This window comes from Halichoerus grypus, chromosome 14 (assembly GCF_964656455.1).
Source record: "Halichoerus grypus chromosome 14, mHalGry1.hap1.1, whole genome shotgun sequence".
In the NCBI taxonomy this organism is placed as follows: Eukaryota; Metazoa; Chordata; class Mammalia; order Carnivora; family Phocidae; genus Halichoerus; species Halichoerus grypus.
Genome location: NC_135725.1, coordinates 41,559,649 through 41,580,601, shown reverse-complemented (window position 1 = coordinate 41,580,601; position 20,953 = coordinate 41,559,649). Strand labels below are relative to the sequence as shown.

Genomic DNA, 20,953 nt, shown 5'->3' with positions numbered 1-20,953 from the left:
TTTGATTTTCTGGCTATTACTTACCATCACAGTTTCTCAGCCTAGTGATGGATTTTCTCTTAATGTAAATGAAACCAGCATGTCTAAAAACTGTCTTCTCTTTGTTGAATTGTTTCGCTTACATACTTGTGTTAGAGCTTTATAGAAAACATATAATAAGAAATTGTATTATTATGAAGATACTGATTTTTCTGTTAAAGAAATAGTTTCACTTTACTTTTCAGAGTAATCGATGCTGTAATATGGCAAATGCATAGATTGCCTTGTTGGATTTGTGTTTGTTTATAGAAATCCAGAACCAGTAGCCCTCTTCGGCTCTTGGCAGTTTTCTGTTCATTAGTGCCTTTAATTCGTCATTTTGGTATTTATTTTTTAGTGCATATTCACTGACAGTTGAATTAAAAATAAATCCTAGACTTTTAAAAGAATTATCAAAGAAAGCAAATGTAATAGAAGGTTATATTTTAATAAAGTGAGACTCCTACAATTTTTGTGAGGTTTTGTAATTGAATATTTTTTTCTTTTTTTTTGGGCACAGTGTAATGTTCATTCTGTTTTTGTCAAGGGGATTTCAGCAATGTATGTGGTTAATTTAAAATTCTTAGTACCCATATGTAAACTGCTTAAATCTTTAGAATATTCTCTGAATCTGATGAAAAGCCTCATAAAGTAGATATAGGATAAAGCCTTGATAACTTTGTTCCATCTGAGTATAATTTTTCTTTAATTTTCGATAGGATACAACGTCTATTGAAAAGATGTCAAACTGTTGTGAAGAAATGTAAGTATAAATGTGAAGTCCGTAGCACTCTTTATTTAAAACTGGAAACAGCGGGCCACATTTGAAAAATGTGTGCATGCAGTGGAAAGATAACATAATGATGGCTTTTACTCGGGGCCCTGTCTAAGGCCTGAGCTAGACAAGCATAATCCAGTCTTCCAGTAGGGGTCTTCAAGCCATGATAGTTTTCAAACAAAATAAGTACTGATCCTTCTTGTTCCTTGTCTAACTAAAGTAAGTTACATTATTTGTCCCGAAAGTACATCAAAAGAGATTTGCTACTGAGTTGTTGACACACATTCTGTTAATCCCGAGATTCTCCTCTGCTTCAAAAGTTGCCGTAGGTTGATTGACGACACAGATACAATATCTGCTATCCAGAGTTAGAACTCAGCTGCATGCCATAATGAAAGAAAAGCTGTGTTTGTGATGCTGGGACACAATTCATCAGAGTCCAGTAATGGATCCCCAGCCAACCTGTATTGTTTTAGCTGACTGAAGTACGCCGTGGGAGTGCTGTCTTTCACTAATAATGCTGTCTTCTGTAGATCGAGGCCCCGAAAGCCATGGCAGCAGACCTTCTCAGAAGTTTTTGGCACTCGTTGGAAGATCCTGTGGTTTATTCCTTTCAGGCAGAGGCAACCACTGCGAGTTCCCTACCACTTTGCCAATCACGTCTAAACAGATGGATGGTGGGCACAGATGGGTCCTCCATGCTGGAAATGCGTTACAGGTTTTCTGATAATAGAACTATGACAGTCTTCAAGTCAATTAAAATCCACCCACCAATCTTAGGCATCATAATGTGCCCCAGGCTTTATTTTAATAGTGATCTTGATCTGTTGTGGGACTAATACGAGATCTATATTTAAGTTTTAAAGCATGTTTACTTTCAAATTAGCTTTCCACAGGGATTTCTTTAAATGCTTTTGTGATTAGACCCCAAAGGCAGTGATTGAAATAAAATAATTGTACATAATTTTTTTTAGTACTGACAATGTTACAGATTTTAATTTATGGGAAATTTCAGATGTTTATTTAGATTTTTCACTCTTAAGCAGTACTAACCAAATTTGAATTTAATTCTTCGGGTTTACAAAAGTTGATACATCTTATATGTAAGTTTTCTTTTTTCAAATACATCATAATTTAAATAGCAATACTGCCTTTTACATGTGCTGCAGGATTTTTTTAATGCAGTATAGAATTGAACAACAACAAAAAACCAAAAACAACAACAGAAAAAGGGCAGTGTTTTCTTAGAAGTAGCTCTCTAATGCTTTCTGTTTTTCTCTTCACCAAAACCAAAATAAAAACACCACTAAAATAAAACACCAACTACCTACCTTATTTTAAAGGAAAGATGAATTTTTTTCCATATTAACTTTCCCACTTCTTTTCCCTGTACTGATGTAATTATTGGTTGTTGTTAAAATAATTGCTCCAAGGCAGAATTTTTGACCACACGGACATGTATTCTATTTTACCCTAAGATTTTGATGAGCAAAAAGGGTAGAGAATTTGCAATAATTCCACAGGTACCTTTTCTAGTACTGTTATATTAGAATACATATGTTTTTAAAATGCTAGTGTACTAGATAGTATACAATGTACAGCATAAAGAGGAATATTGTGCTTTTACAACACACACATGTATATATACACTTTTTACTTTTATTTACCTACTAGTAGATCTAAAGTTACACATTGAAGGTTTATATGTAATAGATATTGGCCAACTAAATAATGAAATTTTATTTATAGGAAGTTGCTAGTAAAAATAAGTAACCTTTGTGTACCTATAATCACCCAAATTGAAATGAAATTTTAATCGGCCAACTGTAAATTTGGATTGAGAGACCTTTTGTTAGTAGCTAATGTTAAGAAATGACCTTACAACAGGAAAACGTAATGATCTATATTTATCATTAGCTTATACAAGTTTAAGTTGCTAATGGTGATGGTCTCTTGGAAAGCATAGAAGATTTGTATGAAAAGACGTTTAGCATGCTTTGAAAAATTCAGCTTTTACATTTTTTTCCATTAGAATACTGCAAAATCCATATATCTTTTTAGAAAATGTATGTCCTCATGGTCTTTGCCTTGAAGAGAAGATTGAAGGGGTCTGCTGTTCTTGGAGCATATCAATATTTTCCTTTTAGTTAGTTTTGAGAGTCAGGAGTCACACCTGAGAAATCACGAAACTGAAGATTTCCATTGTCAGCCAATTAACTATACTGTAGTTAGTTCTTTCAGGAATTGTAAATATCTTCTCAAATAATTGAATAAGCTGTTCTCAGAGATATAAATACCATGTCTTTTATGTTCTGACTGCAGTGCTTTATTAAAAATTTAGAAGTGGCAGATGAAAATATTTATTGGTGCTGATAAGATGCATAGTAAATTTAATACGAGAAGTATATTTATAGAGCTTAATGAACCACAAAATTAGTATGTTCGTGTCAGGCAACTGGGTTGGGTTTTGTACAAGCTAACATATTGATCAAATTTGGTCTGGTGACAGAACGGTTATAGGGAAGTAATGTGTAGATACATAGATGGATATCAGTCAAATGCCTTATGCTGTATACATTCCTGTCAAATGAGAACCTTGGGAAAAAGCAAAGCCAACTCTAGACCCCCCACTAAAGAGTTTTATGGACATATTTATACTTCAGATAGTAGCAGTAGCTACCTTAAAGGTACACATCTGGGAGGTCCTCAGTACCAACCTCTGCCTCAGCAATGAGAGCCAGAGGTGGTCTCTTTCCCACTCCAAAGGTGGTTTTTTGTTTTTCTTAGATACACCACTTCTAGGCACATTTTCTTCCCTCCTTTCTCTTTACCCTCCCTGGTCCTGATCCCGCTACTTGATTCCTCTTAAGTTACTGGGATACGAACTGATACACTAGGCAAGGCATATATTTATTTTGTTTGAATGGCAGAAATGCTATATATCAATCTATTTATATAAGAATCTATATTAAAGCATATCTATATATATACTTATGCTGTAACTTTCAGTATTCCCAAGTTAGCACACCTAACTGGATTTATAATTCTTGTGCCACGACTTGATGAAGGAACCAACTGGCAGTTTCCTAGGGAGTGCATTAAGTCTAGCTGTGTTCTGGCTGCGCCCTCTTTTGGCTAATTGGGGTAATTATACTGGCTCTAGAGATTTACTGCACCACAATTAACTGTATAGCCTAATTCTGAACATGCCAGAACTTAGGGGGAGTGCATGTACAAAAATGTAAGGGTTTATGAAAATCAGTGTGTTCCAGTTTATGATGGCAACGTCTAGTTCATATAAGTGTGATAACTACTTTGCTTCATTTATGTATATTCTTATTTTCTTTTACTCTCAATTAGAAATTTCTATCAGATCAGGATAAACAAATGTAAACCACCTCATGAATTTTATATTAAACGTTACTTTGGCAAATTAAGTCCTTAGGATTAGGAAAGCCATTACCTAAAATGACCAATTTATTACAAACCACAGAAACTTATTGTAGTTACATCAGCAAGTACCTAATGTGTTTTAATGAATATAAAAAAAAAATACGTTTAGTTTTTTTAATCTCAGTTTTGGAATGACTTTTGTTTTTTTAACTGATTCTACTGCATTGAAAAAAATAAGAGATTAATAATTCTTTCTATACTTTTCTTCATTCTTTTTTAACTCTCCTATTCAGAGTTATAGCTGTAACTTTAGTAGTCTTTGTGTTATGTATTTTGGATAGCCGTGAAAATAAGTAATGATGTTGAGCATTAGAAAATAGTTATGAGCAGTGGGATTACTGATGTGATCTGTTTGTTGGAAGAAGTATTTCCTTACAAACATTCCATTTTGTTTTAAGCAAAATATATGTTAAAGGATGCTTTACATCAGCCAAGTTTGTAGCTGGGCTTCTGGAAATGAAAGATTTTTAGCTAGATGCTCTAGGTTACACCTCTCAAACAGTTATATTTGTTGTTGTTCTCTTCTGCAAACAAACATGTTTACGGGCCCAAGATTGCGGGCAAAAAGTGACTGAGTTCAGAATCCCCCAAACAGTAGGCATTCGGTTAAAGAGCTTTTGGTACTTTGTAACCAAGACATATAGTTTTAAAATATGTGAAGGTGTTCCATTATAAGAAAGATACTATTTTGCTTAAGAGTTGTATTAAAAATATTTGTGGTTAACATAAGAGATAGCTGTATTTAACATTTTAGTTGATGTATTAATAATCTCTTTTAACAGAATAAAGCATAGTTTACTTTTAATAGTAATGGAATTAGAGCACATAAACATATATAATGTTCAGTATAACAACTAAGTTAAAACTTCTGTTAGATTGAACATCAGTGAATTTTTGCTAATGCTTAGAGGTATTTTTCTCTAAGGATGCTGGCTAGTTATAAATATTCATCATCAGGCTTTTTCAAGTCACTTCCATAAAAGTAATTACTTGAAGGTGTGTTTCACCCAAAAGGATATATTATTTCTGAGTGCTAATTATGAAGACTTAGGTTAGAATAACACTTCCAACCAGGAAATGTGAAGTAATTTAGACTATGGCCACACAATTTTCTATGTATTAGATCAGAGGGCAGTTTGTGTGTTCTCACATATGTTGCTATAAAATCAGTGTGTCCAGCCCTGGTTTACAATGGCATTCATGTTAACAGAGCTGCTAGTCTCTGCCTGGACTTTTTTCTAGTCTCTAACTATTTCCCTTGTACTTGATGTATTATCAATAGATTATCCAACTCAAGTTTACTAAACTATTGCTGCTTCATTAAATAAATTTTGACATCACCTCTAATATATGTAGATATACCTAGAATTTATTTGGGAAAGCTTATACTTACAGACATTAAATAATTTACTAATAGATACAAGTATTAGATTGTTTACCCAACCTACTCTTGCTTTTGAAAATATAACTATTGGCAAATGTAGTTAGTCATATTAGTCTACTTGCTAGTGTTATTAACCATATGATTAACAGTTGAATGAGTGTATTATTTAATGTCCACATTTGTTACCTTTTACTCTAAGAATCATCCTCAGTTTATCTATAAATCAAAAATTTCATTATGCTCTGAATTTAGCCGTTCTCAATTGAATTCTAGAATATTCTATAGTAGAATGTGAGGAAGTAATAGGAGCAACTTGCTTAAAGTAGTTTGACCCATGTTGTTATTGTTTACATCAACCAGTATTTAACATTTCTGCTGCCTTTGGGACAATGATGGTTTAATTTCAGGAAAGTGTTTTCTCTGATGTCTCCTTTCATTATCATTGTGCAATTTTTAACAACAAAATTTACTACATTTTTGTCTGTTCTTCAGATGTTGTAATACTTCCTGCTAGTGCTGATTTGAAACAGAAATAACAGTGGTATTTACAATTTTCAGTTGTTGATATTGCCAGTATTTTCCATTATCATTATATATATTTTTAATATTGTATGTCCTTTTCCCCTTGTCCACCATAGAGGGCAGGTACAAATGAGTAGTGAGTAGCCAAAATTGGATAGAGAGAGCAGGGGAATTTACAAGGTTGGAGAGAAGGCTAGACAGGACAGTGGGGATAAGCAGCATCTCAGCAGCAGGGTTGATGGGGTACAGCCTCTGTGACATCAGGAAACTCCCCCTGGCTACAATCATTTGAGCCTTATCTCTTATTGATATCATTTTACTGTAAGAGTTGCTACTGCACGTAAGCATTTAGTTAAGAGTCATTTTATTTATATTGCTGATTCTCATCAGTTGGCTAGATGCCTTTGAGAAATGATTTTAAATTTTAGATACCATAATTATATAGCATATGCTCACCTGAAGTGTTATGAATAACGTGAAAGGTGCAACTATTGAACGCAGAGGAGAAATGAATAGTTTGCCGAAAGTTTGAAAAGACCGGGTCCTTTTTTACAAGCCTCCTATTGCAGAGAAAGGATACTAAGTATTCTAGTAAATTTTGTCACCAGAGGAAAAATCAGCGATTTGTGTATAAAGGATGATTTTCACTTTAAAATGTGGGCTATTTTGGAGTTCTTGATTCCCCGAAGGTCACCCAACCTATTGATATAAATACCTGTCACATGTGATGTGGTGCTTACCACAGTCGTTCACCACTTGGATCTTTGTGGTATTGATAGCTTTATATATGAACAAAGATGTGGACAAAACAGCAACAACAAAAGGTGTGTTTCTTTTTGTGGTTTTGCTTGCCTATTTGACTAAGTACAGGGTTTAATTGCATAGGCTGTTAACTAAAGGGCAAGATTGTCTGCATATTGCAAGCTCTGTGCTCTTGCCAGTGTGCATCGGGTGATATTTTAACCTACTGGTGCCTGAAGTTAGCGTTTTACAACCTCAACAACTAAAACATCCTGGTGCTACTAACTTTAGCATTGAGTGACATTTTTAATTCCTGTACCAAAGAGTTAATTTTTTTTTTTAAATTTTTGGTTGACTGAGACTTTTCGAGTTCTCTCATCCTTGTGAACAGTGTTCCTAAGAACATTTTTGCTTAACACATCTTTGTTTGTGCACCTGCTGCCTCCGCTTCATTGGTTTTAAGTGTCTCCCATTTGGAATTTTTTTTTTTATAGTTCGGCATATTAGTATGGTTTTTCATTCCGCATTTTAATATAGATTGGCTACTTTAAAAGGTAGTTTAATAGGTTGAGGTTACAAAAGATAATTGAACACTTTTCACAAGATTTTTTAATTTTGTTTTTCTTTCTGCAGGAGTAAGTGAAAACTAGTAAGAACTCTCCTTTTATTTCTATAAATGAGCTATATAGCTTATTGAGCCCTTTTAAGGAATGCTGAAACAAAATGCTAAAATGAAAAGTTAAGGGTCCATTCTGATTATAAGTGAAGAATCCTGCGTCTCTGTATGTGTGAGGATGGGGGGTATGTAACCCTTAGTAGCACTAACCAATGATGTTGCCATTTGTCTCTTTTGCAAATAAAGATAAAATTAAAGAACACCTTTAAAAATATATATGTGTACACACACACACACACACACACACACACACTTTCCCAAGAGGAAATGCAGATGTACCTTGATTTAAGCAAAACTACTAATAGAAAATTGAACTTCACCAAAACACACACACACAAAAGAAGTCTGGATGTTGTTACTCACTTTACATAAAAAGTTAAGAGTAAGATTATTTTAAAAGCTAATTCTGCTTAGTGGTTCATTTTACAAAAAAAAAAAAAAAGGGAGAAAATACCCTTTAGAAATACTTGTAATTGTCCCAATGTCCTCCTGCTGTGTACACTAGTCTGGTTCCTTATTTTTTTCCACAAATTTTCAAGACACTACCTTAGTGTCTTAAAACTGCAACTGAAATGGTTAAAATTTCTGGCAAGAAGATAACTGTTCATGTACTGGAAAAGTAGACAATCACATTTGAGGATGTTTTGCATTGTTTTCAATCAACTGAAAATGTCTCCTTGAATGTAGATACACGATATGGTTTTGCAGTGATTTCTGAATGGAAAAAAAGAATCAAGTCTGTAACTTAAATGAAATATGACTTAGGATCATTTGAATTATATATAGAAATACGTATGTACGTGCCATTACAGGTAAAAGGGAAATTTGTAAGCAAAATGGAAAGAAGCAACAGTATGTCTCTCTAATTGTCAACAATATATTTCCTAGATTCTGTTGCTACAGTATTGGTTCTGAGTCTTTTGGCTTGTTTATGTATTATTTAAATTAATGTGGCTGAGTGCAGTTACTTGTTCAAGTTATTGGTAGTGGATAGTTTACCACTATCTGTTGTCCTCCAGAGATGAATATTAAAAAGAAGTTCTTTTTAGAACATAGGTAGGATGAAGCAAATAAGATGGCATGATGGGGAGAATTTCCTCCACAATCCGAGATACTCAGACAAGTGAGTTGCAAGTCTAACATGGTGGGGACGATGGAGTAGGGGGCAGTGGGGTAGGCTTTGGGAGACCTGAGCACAGATGACCATGCTTGTATGGGCTGTGTGTCCCGAGAGTAGGCTTTTTAAAAAATCTGACTGGCAAGATTGATGAATGGGCAAAATCTGTAATATCTGGGGACTCATGTCAACCTCTAATTGTGTCTAATGTTCTATCCCTAAAATAAAAGACTTTTAATAGTGGTGTGTTCCAAGTGCCATATAAAGATCCTGTTTTTAAATATGTCAGGTATTTTTTCATTCAGTGCATATGTTTAAAGCTGAGGGCTGTTCTGCTGCATTGTCTGTTTTATCTTGTCTGGTCCCTCAAGAGCATTTAAAGAAAATCTTCACTAACATTTCTAGTGCTAATGGTAAAAAGGAAAATAATAGTTGAGAGATATGAGACTAGATTGGAAAGAGGGAGGAAGATGACAAGCAGGAGCCATGTATCTGCGATATACTTGTTTAAATGAAAAGTCTACACTGGTTCTTAAAATGAAAAACTATGTATCTACCTTAACAATTTTTTTTAAAATATATTTTAGTGATTTAATTTTTATTCATGTAATATTTCTGTTTTTCTTTGCAGATTGTTTTTAATTTAAATTGTGGAATTTTTACTTCTCTTGAAATGTATTATGTACTGTATTTTTAGAAATCTTATTTTTAAATAAATATTTTTTAAAAACGTAGGACTGTTTTTCTCCCCCACCTCTTTATTTATTAAAATCAACCCAAATTCTAGGTTCTAGCACCAAGAGTGTATGATAGGCCACTTCTTTTAGTTTAATGCAATTTGGACGGTTGTTCCTAATTAGTAGCCCTTTTAGGATATTGTTCTACCATAGTCTCAAAATTCGTTACACATCAAGGAGAACTAGGTATACATACCAGGATTGAAACTGACAAACAGTATTCACAGTCAGACATTTTTGTCTTAGAGATGACCCAGATGGCTAGATTCAGTCACCCAATTTATTTACCATTTATTGTGCCAGACACCATCTTATAGAAATATTTTTTTTTTCTTTGAGGAATAATTGACATAAAATGCAGAAAATTCATGCATGTAGGCATTTTAGAGCTAGGGATATTGGATTACTTAAAGCCTTTGTTCCCATGGAGTTATAATCTAAGAGTTTCTAGATAGCTTTTTTTTTTTTTTTTAAAGATTTTATTTATTTGACAGAGAGAGACAGCGAGAGAGGGAACACAAGCAGGAGGAGTGGGAGAGGGAGAAGCAGGCTTCCTGCTGAGCAGGGAGCCCGATGCGGGGCTCGATCCCAGGACTCTGGGATCATGACCTGAGCCGAAGGCAGATGCTTAACGACTGAGCCACCCAGGTGCCCCTCTAGATAGCTTTTTGTTGACAAATTTCCTAAGTCAAAACTAACTGCTCTACTTGCACATGCAAGAAGTCACAGAGGAGGAGTGTATATTCATGAATATAAATTGGTCAAAAATACCATCTGAAAAGACAAAGCAGTTTGTCTTAGAAACTGAAAGAATATGAACTGCCCTGAGTTGGAAAGATACAGGCTTAACTTTATTTTTAAAATTCTTAAGTTTTTATTATCAGAAAAGTTATGTTGATAAATATTCTGGGTTTACACTTAAATGACTTGGTAGAATTGCAGATAAAACTAAAATTGTATTGGTAAATGAAAGCAAATTCTGTTACACTCTGACAAACTCAAGGATTCTAAAAGTTTTAATCTTTCTTTTTCAGTTTCCTTTGGTCTAATTCTAAGCCACATTTATAATAATTGTGCTTCCTTGGTGATGATAAACTGTAACGATTCTCTATCTTTTTGGTCCTGGGACTCCTTTACACTCATAAAAATTATTGCAGGCCTCAAAGAGTTTTTGTTTATGTAGGTTGTCTTAATCACTATTGACTGTTATTAAAAATTAAAACAGAAGTATTTTAAATGCTTATTTATTCACTGGGATAGCAATAGTATACTCATTGCATGTTAATATAAGTAATGTATTTTTATTTAGAGACTTGAGTTTACATATTTTTTGGAAAACTCTAATATCTGCCTTCATAAAAGAAATTTGAGGGACGCCTGGGTGGCTCTGATTAATCAGTTAAGCATCTGCCTTCGGTTCAGGTCATGATCCCAGGGTCCCCTGCATCGGGCTCCCTGCTCAGTGGGGACTCTGCTTCTCCCTCTCCCTCTGCCGCTCCCCCCGGCTTGTGCTCTTTCTCTGACAAATAAATAAAATATTTTTTTAAGAAATTTGAAATCGCATACTGTTTCTGCATTTAATCTGTTGCATTGTTATTTGGTTGAAGTATCTGGAGAAGTCTGGTCTCATGCAAGTGTAGTTGTGAAAAAGATGAATATTTTAATAGTTTTTTCAAGTGGCTGCATATTCTTCTTTGATACTACACAAAAAACAAGTGATGGTTTCTTAAAAGTTTACTTGCAATGTGGAGCCAGAAACAAAACGAAACTTTTTTTGAAGTTTTTATTTTAATTCCAGTTAGTTAACATACAGTGTTCTATTAGTTTCAGGTGTGCAATATAGTGATTCAATAATTCTGTACATCACCCAGTGCTCATCACAAGTGCACTCTTTAATCCTCATCAGCTATTTCACCCATCCCCCCACTTACCTCCCATCTGGTAACCATCAGTTTGTTCATGTCCAATGCCCATTTCTTAAGTGGATTATTTGTTTCTTGTGTGTTGAGTTTTATAGGTTCTTTATATATTGTGGATACTAATCCTTTATCAGATATCTCATTTGCAAACATTTTCTCCCATTCCATAGATTGCCTTTTAGTTTTGTCAATTGTTTCCTTCACTGTGCAGAAAACTTTTATTTTGATGAAGTCCTAATAGTTCATTTTTGCTTGTGGTTCCCTTGCTTAGGAGATATATCTAGAAAAATGTTGCTGTGGCTGATGTCAGAGAAATTACTGCCTGTGTTCTCTTCTAGGATTTTTATGGTTTCAGGACTCATGTTTAGTTCTTTAATCCATTTTGAATTTATTTTTGTGTTTGGTGTAAGAAAATGGTCCAGTTTCATTCTTCTGCATTTTGCTGTCCACTTTTCCCAACACCATTTGTTGAAGAGACTGTCTTTTTCCCATACGATATTCTTTCCTGCTTTGTCGAAGATTGTCTTATTTCTGAGTTTTCTATTCTCTTCTATTGATCTGTGTGTCTCTTTCTGTACCGGTACCATACTGTTTTGATTACTGAAGCTTTGTAATATAACTTGAAGTCTGAAATTGCGATGCCTCCAGCTTTGCCTTTCGTTTTCAAGATTGCTTTGGCTATTCAGGGTCTTTTGTGGTTCCATACAAATTTTAGTATTGTTTGGTCTATTTCTGTGAAAAATGCAATTGGTATTTTGATAGGGATTGTACTGAATGTGGAGATTGGGTAGTATAGACATTTTAACAATATTTGTTCTGCCAGTCCATGAGCATGGAATGTCTTTCCGATTCTTTGTGTCGTCTTCAATTTCTTTCATCTGTATTTTGTAGTTTTCAGAGTGCAGGGCTTTCATCTCTTTGCTTACATTTGTTCCTAGGCATCTTATTATTTTTGATGCAGTTGTAATTGGGATTGTTTTCTTAATTTCTCTTTCTGCTGCTTCATTATTGGTGCATAGAAATGCAACAGATTTGTGTACATTGATTTTGTATCCTGTGACTTTACTGAATTCATTTATCAGTTCTAGCAGTTTTTTTTGGTGGAGTCTTTTGGGTTTTCTATATATAGTATCCTGTCATCTGCAAATAGTGAAAATTTTACTTTTTCCTTACTGATTTGGATGCCTTTTATTTCTTTTTGTTTTCTGATTGCTGTGGGTAGGACTTGAGTCCTATTTTGAATAGAAGTGGTGAGAGTGGACATCCTTGTCTTATTCCTGACCTTAGGTGAAAAGCTCTCAGTTTTTCCCCAGTAAGGATGATGTTGGTGGTGGGTTTTTCATATATGGCCTTTATTATGTTGGGGTATTTTCTCTCTAAATCTACTTTGTTGAGGATTTTTTATCGTGAATGGATGTTGTACTTTGTCAGATGCTTTTTCTGCATCTTTTGAAGTGATCATGTGGTTCTTACCTTTCTTTTATTGATGTGATGTATCACGTTGATTGATTTGTATATGTTGAACCAACTTTGCAACCCAGGAATAAATCCCACTTGATCATGATGAATGATTTTTAAACATGTATTGTTAAATTCAGTTTGCTAGTATCTTGTGGAGGATTTTTACATCTATGTTCATCAGAGATGTTAGCCTGTACTCTTTTTTTAGTGGTATCTTTATCTGGTTTTGCAATCAGGGTAATGCTGGGCTCATACAATGAATTTGGAAATTTTCCTTCTTTTCTGTTTTTTTGGAATAGTTTAAGAAGAATAGGTTTTAATTCTTCTTTAAATGTTTGGTAGAATTTGCCTGTGAAGCCATCCGGTCTTGGACTTCTGTTTATTGGGAGTTTTTCGATTACTGAATCAATGTATTTGCTGGCTATCAGTGTGTTCAAATTTTCCATTTCTTCCTGTTTCAGTTTTGGTAGTTTATATGTTTCTAGGAATTGATCCATTTCTTCTAGGTTGTCCAATTTTTGTCATGTAGTTTTTCATAATATTCTCTTATAATCATTTGTATTTCTGTGCCGTTGGTTGTTACTTCTCCGCTCATTTGTGATTTTATGTATTTGAGTCTTTTTGCTTTCATAACTCTGCTGGCTGCTTTATCCTTCAGGCCCAAATTCTACAGAAGTTCTTTTTCCCTGTTATGGGCAGTGTTTGGTCCCTAGCCTGAATGTGGCGTGTTTTAACTAGGTGTGCTCTGGTCTGCTTATGAAATGAGAACTGTTGTCACTCGCTGCTGGAACCGAGGCTCCTCAAAGCTCAGGAGGCGCAGGTGTAGGTTCCAGGAGATGCGGTGTAGATGGGGGTTTGGGCTGGTCTTCTGAGGGAGGGGGCCTGCCGCACAGGGACTGAGGCAAGTGTGATTGGGAAGGGCGATTCTTCCAGAACTTGTGTGTGTGTGTGTGGGGGGGTGCTTGGTGTAAGAAAGTTAGGTATCATGTGTCCACACTGAACTCATTCCCATAGGAGGTTCTGTGCTTATGCTGAGGAGCAGGGGGAGGAAGTGGCACCTGCCAGCTCTTTTGTTCCTAGGGAGTCTCTCCGTGAAGGCTGCCTCTCTGGGACGTGCTCTGAGATGAACAAATGACGTCCCCACTGTGTGCCCAAGGCACTCTTCAGATGGCTCTTTCCACGCTGTATGTCTGCGAGCTGTTTGCCCTGCCTTCTCTCCAAGAACAGCTCCAGTGCTCCTTGGCTCTATCCAAGCCAAGCTGGTTGACCTTTAAACCTCCAGGCTTTGAGCCCCAAGAACTCTGTGAAATTCAGCCCCTCTCACTTTCTAAGTGAATTGCTATTTGGACTCATTTTCTCTATGCGCTCCCCTGGGTGTTGGGTCTGTCCTTTGCCCTTCTCTGCAAGTGCAGTTCCCTCCCCACTGCGGAGGCCATGATCTGTTTCCCAAACCGAGTCTGTGCATTTCCCACCGTTTTCAATGTGGTCTCTTCTCTACCTTTGGTTGTGGAGTTTCTTCTGTCAGTCTTCACGTTGATTATCTGGGATATTTAGGATGATGTGATAGTGATCTAGTTGTATTCATGGGATGAAACAAGCCTAGGGTCCTCCTATTACACCACCATCTTCCAGACTCTCTCCAAGAAACTTTTCATATTTTGTTACATTAAAATCCATTGGTCTCTTTTTTCCCTTTGGAAAGTTCTCTTAACCCCTACATGATTTTGTGACAGCATTCATTGGTCATTTGGAAAATACTGAAATCATGCAGATCTTCCAAGTGTTGACACATTTCATTCTATAAAATTAAATTAGATTAAATTAAATTCAAAAAAACTTAATAGTACCACTGACCTTGTGAGAAAAGTAAGTACTGGAAAGCTGTTAAACTCATAAGAATACATTTTTCAAAATTCTAATTTTTATCTGAAAACTTGAATTTTACTATTTGTAACCACAAACGGTCGGTAGTTTTCCTTGAAGGGACAGGATCACTTTGCTTAGTTTTGAAAAAAAATGTGAAATACCTACATCTGAAAAAGCATAGTTACTCTTTCAAATAAAAAAAGTGTTCCATGCAAAACATGGCTAGTTCAGCTTGCAACTCAAACAGTTGCACCGATGCTTTTCCTCAAGAATAACAATCATACTTTGAAATGCAGGTGAAATCCTTTATGTGTACTTCCCATGTTGTCAAATGGAATATTATAAAAGTTCTCCAAGATTTAATAAAATTAATCATTTTTACTGATTCATCAAGGACACTATTAAGTGAAGCTAGCTTTTTCTCCTTTTTAAGCAAAGTTTATCTGAATCTACTTAATTTGGCTCTGTTTAGGGAAGAAAGCAATGGAGGAAGATAGGGTAGAACATGCATTTGAGACTCAAGTTCATTTACTCTATATTTGATAAGTGAAAAGGAACAGGAGCTGCTTAAACAGAATTTGCATTGGTATATTCCTGCTTTTGAAACACCTAAAATATAGCATCCTTAAAGATTTAACATCTATTTAGTCCTGTTATAAAAAGACAAAAACTCAAAATGCATGACAGTATAATATTGCAAAACCATTTGAGAAGCTGCCAGATACTGTAGATGAACAAATCCATACAAATGCTTCTCTAGGCTGACCAATTACCCATATGAGCAGCAATTATATTAGCGTGCAAGGGCAATTGGAGGGAAAATTAGACCCTGTGGACATCCAGCTGAGCAAACAGGACTGAGGAAGGATAGAGGATGTGTTTGAAATTAAAAAAAAAAAAATACATCTAAGCTAACTTAAAAAAAAATTTGTATCAGTTGCAGCATATTCTTTACATGTTCTCTGGTTGCTTAGTATTTTTCAAATTAGCTCTATTCTACAAACAAACAAAAAAATGCCTCTGCTTAGATCAAAAGCCCAAATAGCAATGTGTTTTGCATGTAAAAAATGCCAGAATAATTCAGGAAATAGAGAACTTGGAATCTTCAAATCCAAACATTCAGATGCTACCATACATATGCACACACAATTGTGGCATGGTCTGGATTATATTTATCCTTCTTAATGCTGAAATTCACTATTTTTTAATTTTTATTTTTTTAAAGATTTTATTTATTTGACAGAGACACAGCGAGAGAGGGAACACAAGCAGGGAGAGTGCGAAAGGGAGAAGCAGCCTTCTCGCGGAGCATGGAGCCCGATGCGGGGCTCGATCCCAGGACCCTGGGAGACGCTTAACGACTAAGCCACCCAGGCGCCCCTGAAATTCACTATTTTTTTAAAGATTTTATTTATTTTATATATAGAGAGAGAGCGCGCACAAGCAGGGGGAGGAGCAGAGAGGGAGGGAGAGGGAGAGGGAAAGAATCTCAAGCAGACTCTGCGCTGAGCATGGAGCCCGACACAGGGCTCAATCTCATTACCTTAAGATCATGACCTGAGCCGAAACCAAGAGTCGGAGATTAACTGGCTGAGCTACCCAGGAGCCCCTGAAATTTACTATTTTTATAACTAAAAGTGTTCCCTACTTCTTAAGATTCATGGCAAAGACTGATTGAAGATTTTTTTTTTTTTTTTAAAGATTTTATTTATTTGACAGAGAGAGACACAGCGAGAGAGGGAACACGAGCAGGTGGAGTGGGAGAGGGAGAAGCAGGCTTCCTGCGGAGCAGGGAGCCTGATGTGGGGCTCGATCCCAGGACCCTGGGATCATGACCTGAGCTGAAGGCAGCCGCCCAACCGACTGAGCCACCCAGGCGCCCCTGATTGAAGATTTAATATGATGTGGAGCTTTTATAGTTCCACACTGAAACTATGGGTGGCTAATCCTTGATGAGTAAGTAATGACCATCACATTAATGAAAGTTGTTCTATAAATTGTATAAGCTGTCAGATAGCCTCATTCCTTTGAGCAGGTTTGTATTTTAATGGCAGCTAGAAATAACGGATATCAAAGTTTTTTGGGTGGTCAATACTTCTTATAACTTGATTTCTGATTTAGAGAGTTCTTGAATGTTTGAAAGCATCTCAAATATTCTCAATATGGAAAAGTACCCACAGTGCAGAAAATACCAATCCACCCAAAGTGCTCTAATTTTTGCCATTCATTTTCCATGTGCATTTTTTTATTTTTGAAAAATAATCTCAATAATTTGGGTGATCACTGTGGTAGGGAAGCTCTAAGAGGGCATCCAGTCAGCCTCACTTCTTGGTATTCAAGTCCTTGTAGAATCTCCTTTCTCCTTACTGGAGGTAAACACTATTATAAATTTAAAATCTATTACTCCAGTTGTGTTTTTATACTTGTATATGTGTAAACATGAAAAATATTTTATTGTTTGGTCAATTTCTTAAATTACATAAACCTCCCCACAGTAATCCCTGTCTTTCATCTCTGCTATTTCTTTCTCCATAGCATTTATCACCACTGGGAACAAAATGTGAAAAATCCCCACTCTCACTCTCCTCCCAAAGGTAGCTACCGACAATACTTTGGTGTCAATCCTTCCTTAGCCCTTCCTTCACATAAATATATACATATATTTATCATGTGCATGGTTGGTTTGGTTTTCAAGGGAGATTTCTACTAACTCTTGTGTGATTTGAATTTCTAACTTAATATGTCTTGTGATCATCCATATCAAGACATATAGTCTATTGCATTCTTTTTTAACTTTTCTGTAGATTTCACCATAGCAGTTTCCTATAATTTATTTGACTTTGCCTCTACAATGAACATCAACTATATTCCTTTATTTTTTTTTTGCTATTAGTAATAATGCTACAGTAAACACATTTGTACAATATCTTTGTGCCCCTTTGCTATTATTTCTTTAGGTAGATTTCTAGAAGTGAAATTGACAAATCAAAGGATGTGCTTATTTTTAATTTTGATAGGAAATATCAAATTACCTTCCAAAATTCTTTAATTTATACACAACCTCACTTGATACCATTAATCTTTAAGGTTTTTGTCAATCTAGTAGAGGTGTCTGTTCATTTTTTTCTCTCTTCTCCAGATTCTGTGCTGATGAAGTTTGCATGGGTTGTTTACTTCTCCTTATTGAATGTTATTCTCTATATTTTCTGGGATATTATTTTTTTAAATTTATTCAGTGTGTTTCTAAATTTTAGCTCAGTCTCTTGTTTTTCTTTATAGTGATTTTTCCTATAACTATTGCTGTGTAACAAATAACCCCAAACTTAGTGACATAAAAGAACCAACCATTCTTTTATGGTCACAGATTCTGTGGGTCAAGAATTCAGAAAGGACGCAGCAGTTTTTCTCTGTTTCATGGTGTCTGGGCCTCAGTTAGAAAGACTTGAACACTATGAAGGAATCTATCACTGGAGACTGCAATTAGCTAAAGCCTCGTTTACTCACATGTCTGATGGTAGATACTGGCTATCAACTGGAGCCTAGCTGGGGCTGTCATCAAGAACACCTCCATGGGCCTTTCCATATGTCTCGAGCTTCCTCACAGCATGGTGGATGGGTTCCATAAGAGAGTGGCTCAACAGAAACAGGCAGAAGCTATATCACTTTTGGTGACCTAGCCTCAGGACTCATAAAGCCTGCTCAGAATCAGTGAAAGAGAATTTAGATTCTAGCTATTGGGAAGAATGTCAAAGTCACATTTCACAGGAAAAAGCATGTTAGTTGGGAGATACTGTTGAGGACATCTATGGAAAACAAAATTTGCCACAATCATTGTCTTATGGAAGAAGTAAATTATCCTGAAATTTAGGGGCGCCTGGGTGGCTCAGTCGGTTAAGCGTCTGCCTTCAGCTCAGGTTATAATCTCAGGGTCCTGGGATGGAGCTCTGCATCGGACTCCCTGCTCAGCAGGGGGTCTGCTTCTCCCTCTCCCTCTGCCGCTCCCCCTGCTTGTGCTCTCTCTCTCTCTGTCAAATAAATAAAGAAAATCTTTTAAAAAAATTTATTATCTTGAAATTTATCATTTTCCTTAAGACTTCTGGGTCTTAGGTTTTAAAAAGCCTTTCCTAAATGAAGTTTACATATTTCTCTTTATTTTTCAAAAAAACTTTAATAATGTTGCTTTTTTGTATTATGCTGCTAAATCCATCATAAACTTATGAATATAAACTCCAATTAACTTTAATTTTTGTAAACTTCAAAGTTTTTTATATACTTCTATAAACTTTTTTTTGTAATAAATGTGTAGTGGGAGACTAAGTTTAAATTTTTTAGGTGTATAAAATGTCACCAACACAATTTTTTTTTTGCATAGCTTATTTTTTCATATCTGATTTGTAAGATCGCTTGTGTTCTAGGAGGTATGTTGTATGCATTTAATTCTTCTAATTAATTACTGTTAAAAATTTCAGAAGCATTCACCAATATTTTTCTAATTGTAAACTTCATGTAAGGAATACCCCCACCCATTTGAAATAAAAACTTCTCATATTTTTGTTTTCCAGAACTTCACATAAATGGAATTGTACATATACAGTATGTCCTCTTTTTTTTTTTAAAACAAGCTTCTGCTCAGCATAATGTTTTTAAGATTCATTCGTGTTGTATCAGTTTGCTTTTTCTGTATGCTTTTGTATGAATAATCCTCAATGTGTTATCTATTCTACTTCCTGAATCAGTTATGAAGGGTTGGTATTGTTTCTTTAAATATTTGGTAAGGGACACTTGGGTGGCTCAGTTGGTTAAGCATCTGCCTTCGGCTCAGGTCATGATCTCGGGGTCCTGGGATTGAGCCCTGCATCAGGCTCCCTGCTCAGTGGGGAGTCTGCTTCACCCTCTCCCTCTGCCGCTCCCCCCCACTCATGCTCTCTCTTAAATAAATAAAATCTTAAAAAAATATATTTGATAAATTTCACCAGTGAAGATAAATGGACCTGGGCTTTTCTTTTTTTAAAATTTTTTTATTGTTATGTTAATCACCACACATTACATCATTAGTTTTAGATGTAGTGTTCCATGATTCATTGTGCACAACACCCAGTGCTCCATGCAGAACGTGCCCTCTTTAATACCCATCACCAGGCTAACCCATCCTCCCACCCCCCTCCCCTCTAGAACCCTCAGTTTGTTTTTCAGAGTCCATCATCTCTCATGGTTCATCTCCCCCTCCGATTTCCCCCCCTTCATTCTTCCCCTCCTGCTATCTTCTTCTTCTTCTTTTTTTTTTCTTAACATATATTGCATTATTTGTTTCAGAGGTACAGATCTGCGATTCAACAGTCTTGCACAATTCACAGCGCTTACCAGAGCGCATACCCTCCCCACTGTCTATCACCCAGTCACCCCATCCCTCCCACCCCACCCCCCACTCCAGCAACCCTCAGTTTGTTTCCTGAGATTAAGAATTCCTCCTATCAGTGAGGTCATATGATACATGTCTTTCTCTGTTTGACTTATTTCGCTTAGCATAATACCCTCCAGTTCCATCCACATCATTGCAAATGGCAAGATCTCATTCCTTTTGATGGCTGCATAATATTCCATTGTATATATATACCACTTCTTCTTTATCCATTCATCTGTCAATGGACATCTTGGCTCTTTCCACAGTTTGGCTATTGTGGACATTGCTGCTATAAATATCGGGGTGCACGTACCCCTTCGGATCCCTACATTTGTATTGGACCTGGGCTTTTCTTTGCTGGAAGATTTTTAATTAACTCATTCAATTTGTTAACTTATTATAGGTCTATTCAAGTTCTTCCATTTCTTCATAGTTTGGGGAATTTATGTCTTTCTAGGAATTTGTCTATTTCATCCCAGTTGTCTAATTTGTTGGCACAAACTTGTTCATAGTATTCCCTTAGAAGCCTTTTAATTTCTGTAGTGTCAGTAGTGATGTTCCCTTTTTCATTCCTAGTTTTGCTAATGGGCTTCCTTTTTTTGTTTTGTTAGTCTACTTTAAGGTTTGGCAATATTGTGATCTTTTCAAATGATGTACTTTTGTTTTCATCAGTTTTCTCTATTTTTGTTTTCTATGCAAGAGTTTAGAAATTTCTCAAATTTATTTCTACTGTAGGTTTCTACTTTAATTCCACTGTCATTGAAAAATATAGTTTCTCAATTATTTTAATTTATTGAGATTTATTTTTTGTCCTAGCATGTGATGTGTCTTGAAGAATGTTACAAGTGTGTTTGAAAAGAATGTGTATCCTCCTGCTGGT

General features: G+C 35.7%; 1 protein-coding gene across 8 annotated transcripts in view; it reads left to right on the top strand.

Annotated features, from left to right (window-relative positions):
- Positions 1–8,050, top strand: part of ZDHHC21 (zDHHC palmitoyltransferase 21) — a 66,870-nt gene extending 58,820 nt beyond the window's left edge. For 7 of the 8 annotated variants that reach the window (XM_078062342.1, XM_078062343.1, XM_078062346.1 and 4 more), the window contains 2 exons: positions 738–781; positions 1,330–8,050. In XM_078062342.1, the coding sequence (XP_077918468.1) occupies positions 738–781; positions 1,330–1,462 (177 nt within the window). In that variant the 3' untranslated portion in view covers positions 1,463–8,050. The remainder of the gene's footprint in view (positions 1–737; positions 782–1,329) is intronic. The other variant, XR_013444015.1, reaches the window with a different exon arrangement.
- Positions 8,051–20,953: the final 12,903 nt, after the last annotated feature.